The 12282-nt window shown below is 29.8% G+C and overlaps 1 protein-coding gene across 1 annotated transcript in view; it reads left to right on the plus strand.

The window, feature by feature from the left end:
- LOC108731256 (ras-related and estrogen-regulated growth inhibitor) overlaps positions 1–5798 on the plus strand; it is a 15059-nt gene extending 9261 nt beyond the window's left edge. Inside the window, exons 4-6 of the mRNA XM_018461489.1 lie at positions 4754–4827; positions 4965–5231; positions 5311–5798. Of these exons, the coding sequence (XP_018316991.1) occupies positions 4754–4827; positions 4965–5231; positions 5311–5466 (497 nt within the window). The 3' untranslated portion in view covers positions 5467–5798. The remainder of the gene's footprint in view (positions 1–4753; positions 4828–4964; positions 5232–5310) is intronic.
- Positions 5799–12282: the final 6484 nt, after the last annotated feature.

Below are 12282 nucleotides of genomic sequence, written 5' to 3' on the forward strand. Positions count from 1 at the left end.
TATATATATATATATACTTTCTTTCTCTGTTAATCTGTTACATAAAAACAAAAATTGAATAAAATTAAAAACCCAAAATCTTGATTTAAAAACTAATTTGGCAATAGTTTATATTTATTTTTGACTTATTCTGAATTTTTAGAATTTAAACTTTTCATAATAGATACCAACTTTGATGCTTTTTCTATTCCTAGTCTATTGCGTACTTTACTGTGTATAAACTATTATATCACCGAATTCACCGATGATTATTAAAACGGTCGAAAGCATTTTAACTATTAACAAAGGGGTCGCTGGAAACACTAAAAACTGTGAAAATCCGGTCACAATCGAAAAATATCTCATTCTTAAGATCTTAAGATGATCTTGAAATTAATTAAAATAAGAATAACCTATAAATATCAGATGTTTTAATAATGTAAATAATTAAATAAATGTAAATAAAATGTAAATAAAATTAAATAAGTAGTTTAACTAAAATTAAACATATTTTAAACAATATTTAAAAAAACATGTTTTAAACTGTTTTAAACATGTTTTAAACATGTTTTTTTTAAATATTGTTTAAAACATGTTTAAAACATTAAAAACATATTTTGAATAAAAAAAACACAATGTTTTGTTCTTTTTAAAAAAAACATGATTTCTATCAACCCTGTTCCCAAGCCTGCTCCTCCTCTCGTGTCTTTCGGTTGCTTCTTCATGGCATTCACACACAACACACACACACACAACACTCGCGAAACACGACTAATTACGATTACCGATTAGATTAAAGACAATCGCGAGATACTTTACACGACATTCCCGATGTTAGCTGAACTCGCACGTGAAAGACGGTTAGGGGGTCGCCCGATAATCATCAAACTACGATACTCGCACGAAACTCTGTACGGCATTCCCGTTAATCAAACGTATTACAAACACGTCGCATGCTCACTGTATTACGTTTCGGCAGAGGAATAAAGTGAAAGAAACTACGAGCAAACGATAACTACGATGCGTTTGTTACCTGCGACGTCGTGCGAAGTAAACAAACGAATCAAAATGGCGGAACTAATTATTAAGACGCGCAGACAACTTCACGCGACTGACACCCGCTGCGGCAATTCAATGCTACCCCCTGCACTTTCGTGCACCTGTTGTACTTTAAATAATAATTCTTCCACGGTTTAGGACGATTACTGTCTCATGTTATACCATAAGTAAATCAACGCACATACGTTAATTAAAATTAAAAACAAATATTTATCTAAGAAATACAGCATTTGAAGAAATGATTACCGACTGCACGCCTTAAATTACATTTGAACGTCTCGAAAGATGCAATTTAGCAAAAAAAAAGTTGATACAAGAATACCGAATTTCTGTTAAATGGTTGCTAATAATATTGAAATTGATATTAATTACATTTATAGTTTTACTGATTAAAAGCATCTTAGATTTGGAATCAAATCGTTTCATTGTCGCGATTCTTAATGACTGAAAACCTTGATAATTGCATCGACAATTTCATCCGGAATTCCTGATACCGTAAAGTATTATGCGAGTCAATTTAATGATTAATTATAACCCATCAAATAGTCTAATGTCTACATACAGATACTTAATTAGAATTAATTAATATTTCACGACGTGCAATACATTCCGAAATAAATGCGAAATACACATAATATGTATTAATAATCAACCGGTATATCACAGTATTTGATCACATAATTACTCCATATAGCAGATCGTGTTTTATATCCGCTTATCTAATCTCTAATCATTTATGGTACACAGAGAATGAATTGCATTAACCGTTCTTACATTAGTACTTGTCGCAGTTGTATTTCGAGAATAGGTAATATAGCAAGATGTTACAGGAGTGACCCGCGACACTACCTGTTCGTTCGAACGCTATTGTGCGAATGATAATACAACGACTCGGCGCGGCGACGTCCGACCAATGACCTTGTATATGTACACATCGGTACGTTAAACTTAACGACATTCGTTGTGCGTCAGTTAAACGGCGTCTACAATAAGATTTTAAGACGTAAAATTTTTGTTTTTTAGCAAGAGACACAGTATAACATAATGATCATTTTATCTTTAACATTGTCTCTAAAACTCTTTTAAAGTAAATCTTACTATGAAGAGTGAAATTTCATTCTTAAAGATTAAAAATAGAACTACTTTTTTCCAAGACTAACTCAATTTTTACTCTTTAGAATGAGATTCTACTTCAAAGAATTTAGAGAGTTGACAAATAATAAAGATATAATAACTATTCTTTTCACATCTCGACTGTAAATGGTCAATTTCTTATAGCTTGGGCTTAAAGCTAATCAAGTTTTATGCCTTAAAATATTAGACACTGCTTTAGTTCGTCGTCGTTGTAAAATATTACAAAATAAACCGAATATGTCAAATTGTCGCTCCTTACATTTTCAGTTAGTTCCATTATCGCAACATTTTGTTAACTCCGAAAATTATTAAGAATTTGCATTGACAAATTCTCTTTGATACTGTTGAATATTACGCGAGTCAATAAATTTAATTTAAAGTGAATAAGATTTATTAAGTCATTTGTAGAAATATATAATCAATTCAATACAAAGAATTTAATATCGAATATGCAATATTGAACTTGTAAATGAGAGATACGCGAAATATATTTATTTTTAATAATCAACCGATGTATCAGTTTTCTATTAATGAGTCATTTGAACCAACGTAGTGATTTTACTCCACGCATTATATATATATATATATATAAAATTTAGATAATATACCAAAAGAAATTCAATTGCTACGAGAATAATTATCACGAATAAATATTACGATAAAAAAAATCTATAATTACGATTTTTATCTACAACTTTGATTGTTGTTTCAAAAAAACAAAACGCGTCAAATATTTGATCTACAAAATGTTAACCGCACTAATTAATTACGCGGACCGATATAATAATTAATCGGATCATGAGTAAGAAATAATTGAAGGTATATTTCGAGATAGAAATCAGAACAATATGATGATATTCAAGCGGACCAAGTAACTGATTTGCTCGCCAAGCGGTTGAATGTGATTGATTGGATCTATAAATAATTAAGAATCCCAATCATGTTCAATTGCTCGGTGAACAGGCTAGCTGCTTTACCAGTTTGAACGCGATATACGGAACAACTCGCAACACTACCTGCCCATTCGATCGTTGTCGTGTGAATAACAATACAACGACTCGACGTAGCGTCGCAGCAGCGTCCGATCTTGTGTACATATTCGACAACAAAATGACGCACACCGAAATTTGTTGTCTTTATCAAATATTTAAGGTATTATAAAATAAATGTACGTTTCTATTACAAATCGATTCAATGAACAAGCTAACAACGCGTTTTTTTTTTGTGCTTCGATCTGCGAACTCATTAGCACCATAAAGACGACATGACACTACAATTCATATTGATTCTTAATATTTAAATAAGTGTTAAATTATCGCATCTTAAAAATGGTTGTAGTCGAATTTCTTTTCTTACATCTAGTACTGAAAGACAGTAACTAATTACTTATTTTAAACATTAAAGGCACTGTTGTTTATAAAAAGGTGGAATTTAATATATTGTAACGCCAATATCTGTTGCTGATTTTTTATTAACTCGCTTACAAAATTGACGTGCATGCGCGTGGCAAAGTATATAATGGAATAACGCGTCAGTTTGAAAAATTGCCAGCAACTGTAATCCTCTTCTAAGGCTGCGTATATTCTCCCTCTGCATACCTCAGGCGTTCGTTCTAAATTTATCGAAGACGAATTTGACACTAGACAGGACGGGTACTAATGCGAGGTTGATACTCAAACAAAACTTTTCGTTTTGTAGAAATACATTGCAGACACGGTCGTAGACAGGAGGAAAGCACGTGTCGTGTTAGCGTCTCAAAGTAAATTCGATCTGAGAAAAATTGTTAAATATTTGCGTGGCAGAAAGTTACAGATAATCGTTAAATCTTTTTAATTCCTATTTGCGAGTATTTCCAAAGGAAATGCTTAGGACGATTCTTTTTTTAAGACAATATAAAAATTAAAATACATGGAAATCATGTTTATATCATAATCAATGCGAATAATTCATTTTCAACTTTTTTTCTTTAAATTATTATGAAATAACTGCGAACAGTTCTGTTCGGAGAAAATATTTTACACAAAATGCATTATAAAGAAAGAAAAAGGATTATCAGTTGTTTGAAAGATAAATTAATGAATGAAATAAGAAATAAAATAGTAATGCAAACATGTTTTATATTTGTACAATGTTTTATATTGATATTCTTTTATTAACGCGCTTATTTTTCATTTTATGTTTGAATGAAATAGTCACACACGTGAAATTTCAAATAAAATCATTATTATACAAGCAACATTGATTATAAATTAAAAAAAAACTGTTTGAATCAAATTGACTTTACATGAACTCAGAAAATAAGTTGAAGTTATTTTGTCATCAAAATGATGTCTTTAACATCATTTAATATTAAAATGATACGAATAATGTCAGTTTGTTTGCTGGGAACACTTATAGATAAAATTTTTAAAATAAATTTTAAGAAAAAACAATTTGAAAATTTTTAAAAAGAATCACGTTGTTATAAGATGTTGCAAATAATGGAATCATGATTTTACTTTTATATCAAATTTCAGATTTATCTTATAAATAATAATTATTACATATCTGCATTAAGAGCGAGTCTTATTTTAATTTCTAGAAACCAGATACAAACATGAGGTACTAGTCGACGGGGAACCAATTCTTTTTGAAATTTTAGATACGTGTCCAAAGGTAATTTTTGTATCTAATAAAATTCTATTATATAATAATCTATTCATTGTTACTAATCTATTATTAATTTGTACATTATTTTATGTTAATTTATACATAAATAGTTTCTCTCACATAATTTTTTATTAACATTTTAGAGTGAAGATGAGCTGCCATCGATGGAAACTTTACAGTGGGCAGACGGCTTGTTATTGGTCTATTCAATAACCGACAGAAACTCTTTTAATTTTGTTAGAAAGGCAAAAGAAGCTCTTGCAGTAGCTGATCCCGAAGCTGCGATGCCTCTTGCCCTTGTTGGAAATAAAGCTGATATGGTTCATTTACGACAAGTCAGTGCTGAGGAAGGAGAGATACTAGCAAAGGATTTTGAATGCTGGTTTAGTGAAATAACTGCAGCTGAGCAGGTAATTGCAATTTCTAATAATTTATCACCTTATTCACAGGTTTCATAACTTTTTTTAAATAGTCAAGTAACTTCCATAGGTTGCTCAGGTCGCAGAATCTTTCCACGAATTATGCAGAGAAGTTCTCGCAGCAAGAAGAAGAAATAAACAATCTTTGTTGGATAGAATGCTCGGTGGTAAAGCGACACGCGCTTATTCACGAGGAAAAAGCGACTCTGCTTTACCGAAAGATTAATGTTATTATTTAAAGTACATGCCTGTTATAAATATAAGAAAAAAGGAATCCTTCAGAATAAAAGATCGATACTGTTAACTGGAGAATGTGAGAAAAGGAATAATTGTATATAATCATTTCCTAAGCAGAATAAGTCATGATAACATCAAACATGACGTTAAAATGAATCATTATTAATTAAATAGCGGCTTTTGGTAACCGTTTTGTACATCATTTTGATGTTGTAATGAACTATATTCTGTTTGGATTTATTGTACAAGGAATGAAAGAAAAGCAAAGCAACAAATACCAAAGAAAATATCAATTTATAGAGAATGTAATTTAAGATTCACTGTCACATAAATAATATAGACATATAAATTTTTATAATATATCTTCATAAATCTGTATAAAAATTACTTAAATCGTAATTTATTCTTCAGAATATATTAGAAAGTTCAGTTCAAGGAAAAATGTAATATAGAAGAATGAATTATATATATTTCTAATAGTTTTACAATATTCTTATTATAAATATAGCACGCAAATAGTAATATCAGAGAGAAACCTGAAAGAAGACGTGAGGGCCTTTTTCCTGTAAACGCAAAATGCCGCCGCGCACTACTGTCCTCTGAAGAAGTGGATGTAAACTACACAACAATATTCATTTTTTTGCGGTGCTTCTGATGGAAATAAATAGTTGAAATCACTGAAATAATTAAAATCTATCAAATTAATATTCAGATTTCTCTCTGCCTGTATTCACAGTCAGATCTTATATCTAAGATCGTCTTAAGTACAGTCTTAAGATGCCATGAACCAATCAGAAAGCCATATTAACATCTTGAAACATTACTTAAGATGGTCTTAAAATAAGAACAGACTATGAATACCGGCCATATTGCTTATTGCACACTGGATACGATGAGAGATCAACGATGAGCGATATCCGATAAAAACTTTACTTTGTCATCTCGTGCAAAAAAGCAGAGCTTTCATACGATTCAAAGCCGATATGAAATAGGTGCGTTCGGGGAAACGCTATTAACACTATTTGTGTCATCCTTGTTTTACGTGTATTAAACAACGAAGATAGAATGACAGAAGTAGCGCTAATAGCGTTTTCCCGAACGCATCAAATGTAAGAAATTTATTTGTTAATACCTTTAAAATATCTAATTTTAATTACATTGTTGAAATTTAAAAAATAACACATATATAGGTATTCAAATATAAGACGGGAATTCCTGAAACATGGCGGACCAATCAATGCGCTACTTTATCATATTGCAATTTGCAATTTGAATAAAGTTGGAACTCTTCTAACTGTAAGCAACTGTAGCAACTACATTTAATTTAAAATTGTAAAGAAAATTTAAATGAATAAAAATGAATCAACCTGTAGAGGCCCTCCACTAACCTCGCCAATTTTTAACGGCGGTCCTCTTTTTCTCAGCAAACACCAAGTTACATGTAACAATTAATACAACTGTAGTATAACACACGTAATATATTATAGTTTACAGTTATTATATATTACAGTTATATTCTTATATACAAATTACAACTAATTATAAGAAGTACGTTACGTGTAACTTGAGGTTGGATTTGAATGTCTTTAAGTATTACATACGAATTTAATATTTTTACGCAATGTACTTATTTGATACCAAAATAAAAAGAACATAAAGAAAAAATTATAATACATAAAGTAATCAGAATTATAATATCCAAAGTAATCAGAATTATAATATACAAAGTAATCACAATACAATATAATAAAATATAATACAACGAAAAAATAGACTCAAATCTTTTTAATATAAAATATAAAACACAAAAATTGCTTATAAATTTTTACAACATTTTAATTGCTTTTATATATAAGATATCTCGTATACAAAATGCATATCATAACACAAAATTCACGTATATTTCAAGAAAATCCAAATTCTGGTTCTGCAATAACAATCTTTACGTTTTTATTTAATAAATCTTTTAGTAATACAATATTTATTAATGGGTTTTTAAACGAAAATTTCAATTTCGCATCTCCTACTGTGGAAGTAAAAGTTGTTGAATATTAAGAAACTCGAATATTCAAGCAAGTTAATTTGACGAATTTTGTCTTATAATATGTGTCTGCATAAAAATGGAATTACGAAATTATGTTTTTTTTAAAAAAAAATGCAGATTTTTTCAGCCCGTTTTTACCAAACATACTTACTAGTATGTAAGTATATTCCAAAGTCTCTATAATTATCAGCAATTATAAAAACTTTGAATATATACCTCAAACTTTTCCAATCATATATCATTAATTTAAGGTTTAATTTAGCAAAAACGAGCTAGAGGCCCTCCACCACCCCCAAAAACGATTTTATCGGCGGTCCCTTTTTCTTTGTAAGTATACTCACCCGTAAAAAAACGGGCTATTAATAAATTTAGTAGTCCGCTTTTGCAGGTTAGTATATTTTAAATTTATTTTTTATTTTTATGTCTAATTATTTTATTGTATTTTTCGCTAATTATATTGCATTATGATTAGCGAAATACGATAAAATAATTATATTGCATTATGATTAGTGAAATACGATAAAATCATATTGCATAACTTTTTTAATATTATCTTTTATTATAATCCTTTATACATTCAGTATACAATACAATAATAATTGTTTACAATACAATGTACAATTATAAAAGTGCTGTTCGAAATATAATAAAATTATATTATAGGAGCATAATTAACAAAATTTATTAATGCGGGATTATACGAAAACATCGAAAATACATACGATAACACAAGTTTTTCTAAACTTTAATGAAATATTGAGAAAAGCGGAATGAAATACTAACAACAATTAGATCGTATTTACTATTAAAGGATTTACTCTTAATTATTAAAATTTGCGAATATAAAACTTAATAATATCGCGATAAAAAGTCATTAATATATTTATAACAACACTTTCATCATGTTCAAGATAATTTCAGTAATTTCATCATATTAAAGTCCTTCCACCTTGTGGCACGCCGATTAGTATCCGATACAAAGAACAATCTTCATAGTGGAGAGCGAATGTATTCTGATTCTACGTTAAATTCACAAGATTCATTTGCAAAGAAAAGTTAAGCAATCCGTCAAATACCAGTGATCTTGTTACAGGATCAGGATGTGAATCCCGAATCTTTCAAACTACTTACGATAGTAATAATTTTGGTAGCACGTCAATTACAATTACCATTTTTATCAAATTTTCAATATAATATTAAAATTGGCGAGAAAATATGTTCTGCCACATATTACCAAAAATCATCTCTTATTAAAAATAAACGGATAGAATGATTTCCTTATGGAATAGTGGTTACGAAGGAATATATTTAATAATAATAAAATACATGCGTTATTGTAATTTTTTATATGTATGGGTACAGAAGTTCCTCGGGTACCAACTGTTCGAGATAAGACGAACCCGATAATACCGAGATTTTAAAGAACATTTATACTGAAAAATTTATTATATAGAATTTAACAATTCCTTATTTTTTTGCAGTTTCCAAAAATTTGAATTATTACTATCCCGCTAATATGAGGGTACCCATTCAACTTACCTCGAATTTTTTGTAACCACACACCTTTAATTAAATCCATCGACAAAAATTAAAATTTGTTACATATAATCTCATAATATCTGCATGTATTTTATCACAGAAAAGTATGTATATATATATATATATAAATTAATAATTATGATTAATATTCTGGAATGGCGGGATGTCCAATACCTAAAAATCAATTTAAAATAACAGTTAGAAAATTAAATATATATATTCTCGTAACCATATTTTTTTAGAGGAACCATCCAAAATTGAGAAACTATTTGTATAAAATTTAAATTTATTTGCTTAATAATTTGGACTTAAACAATTAAAGAATCATTATATATCCATATTAATCATATAACACTAAATTCCTATTGTTATTAAGATTAAGACAGTACTAACATTATCATTACTAATAGTGGGAGAACATTTAATAAAACAAAGAAAATATACCAATGAATTAATTTCGTAACTTGACTTTAAAATATATAGCAACTATCATTGACAAAATTATTACTTCCAATATCCGCAGACGAGAGAACCCGGGATTAATTCTGATCTTGTACAAGAATCCCTAAAGAGACACGAACCATTAAACTAGATTTTGCGAATGGACTTTACGAAAAGCGACGAGAAATAACTCTCCATGATGAAAATAATTTCGACTTTCCATCGGTACAAACACGCAATCATAGACATCCATCTGACGCGAGGAACAATGATGAGACTTTTGCATATAATAAATTGATCACGAAAATATACTTGTAACTCTGTAATGTTAATGTCAAAAAGCAAGCAATACAAATTTAATAAATTTGTATACTAAATACGAAGAAAAATTGATGATTATTCAAAACAAATATTTAATTAGAAGTTATTTAAAATTATTAATGACTTTTCGATATTCAGAATAAAATCCAAAAAATTAAAAAAAAGTTTCAAAGTTAAAAAATTATCAACCTTATTAAATCATTAAACAATTTTTGTTATTATATGTTTCGTTGATTTTGTATAATAAACATCAATTACGCAACAATGTGATTTACTACGACAAGATAAATGCTATCTGTATTAAATAGATATTCAATAAGTATATATACTCGTATATGGGGCATTCTCCGCGTGTCGGAGTCCCCTTCTGCCCATTTCATTTTTTGACAGAATTCAACCAACCAGGGCTTAAAATTTTCGTTAGAGTGTCTACTTTTTATTGGCGTGTGGCGTTTTGTGAAAATTCAAAATGGCGGACGACGGCGCGCCGATCATTTAACTGTCGAAATCTTAACGTACACATATTACGAGATAAGTAAAGTAATATCTTTTACATTTTTAATATTCTCTGACAAATAGGCTTTATTGCACGGTTTTTGCTTTATTCAGTATTCAGTATTGCTATATTCAGTACATCGCGCGGATTTCGTGTAATAAAAAGTTATTACAAACTAATAATCGCTTATTGTAACACGATTGAAATATCCAAAATATTCATGAGCTGAGTGTGTGCGTAACGAATGTAAGAAGTAAAGCAAAAACCGTGCAATAAAGTCTATTTGTCAGAGAATATTAAAAATGTAAAAGATATTACTTTACTTATCTCGTAATATATGTACGTTAATATTATAAATTGTATTATGTGTGAGAACCTAACGCTTAAACGTCCGGCTATTGGGACATTTACCTTATTTCTAATTTGCATGAATGAATGCGAAATCCGGAGCGACTCGTAACGCAACCGTCTTCCTCCGAAATCGCCGAACGAATGCCGAAATGACGACGTAGTCCGCTACCGCGCCGCGCGGCGCGATCCCACTCCTCGTCATTCCGCTGGCGCTCGGCCCCCCCTCACTGCTCGACGTTCGGACAACCAACCGTCGCGTATGAAAAAATATTCACGATTTATTCAATGAAAACGTAATTTGTGATTATTCGCGTGGGTGGTATTTTTGATATTTCAACGTTATGTCTCAATTTTTATTATTCTTTTTATAATGAGAGATTCATATTTAAATAAAGGTTGATAATATCCTTACATTCTTTACACAAAGATACACGCAAATTTTCTTAATATTGCATTGAAACAATTTACGCTAAATACAGCTTTTTTGACTAAAAGTATTAAATATCTTGTTAAACGTTATTTAATTTTTCAGTAGACCTCAGCTGACTCTCAGTAGACCTGTTATTTGTCAATTTTCTTGTATTTCAATGATTGAAAGCCTGTTTTAATTATTATAGGCTGCGTTCAGCAGAGAAAACAGCTTTGCGACTGTTGTAAAATTCTTCAATATGATTGGTTTATACACTTAGATCCATAAGAAACCAAAAGCAAGGACTAATCGTATCGAAGAATTTTACAGCAGTTGAAAAGCTACTTTCTCTGATCGCAGCCGTTAACATATTATATTCGCGGTTTTATTGCACATTTATGATGTAATGTAGGTAGGAATGCGCGAGTGGAGATAGGTATACGCTAATAGGCACGAATAAATGAAAATACGGGTAGGTAGGATAATAAGTATGGATAAGTAGGGACTGTATAGGTAGGACGATGTCTATGGATAGGTAGGAATAAATGCATCATATGTACATACTTGATAATTGGAAAGGAGGGATTAGAAATTGAATAAAATTTTAAATTAATTTTAAGTTTTATATAATTATCGCAGCATTCCGTTCCAATTATCAAGTATGAAAATAAGCCATATTATTTTCAAATTTTATTGAATTTTCAGCTTAATCCTTAAACCAACTTAAACCTTTTTTGTAAAATTCTATACACACGTACAAATTATGTAACGCGTTAATATTTATACAATTAATTTTATTGTAAATAAATGTAAGCGTTGTTAGCACTACTTCTATCATTCTGTCTTTGTTGTTGATTACACGTAAAACAAGGAATGGTATAAATTACATATCACATTTCATAGACACCGAGGTGAATAATTATTACATATCGACTTTGAATCATATGAAAGCTCTGCTTTTTTGCACGTGATGGTATAAAGCAGAGTTTTTATTGGATATCGCTCATCGCTGATCTCTCGTCGTATCCAGTGTGCAATAGGCATTAAGGCCGGTATTCATAGTCTGTTTTTATTTTAAAGCAATCTTAAGTAATATCCCAAGATGCTAATGTTGCTTTCTGATTGGTTCATAGCATCTTAAGACTGTACTTAAGGCGATCTTAAATATAAGATCTGACTGTGAATACAGGCAGAGAGAAATATG

This window comes from Mycetomoellerius zeteki, unplaced genomic scaffold, assembly GCF_001594055.1.
Source record: "Mycetomoellerius zeteki isolate Tzet28-1 unplaced genomic scaffold, Tzet1.0 scaffold122, whole genome shotgun sequence".
NCBI lineage: Eukaryota > Metazoa > Arthropoda > Insecta > Hymenoptera > Formicidae > Mycetomoellerius > Mycetomoellerius zeteki.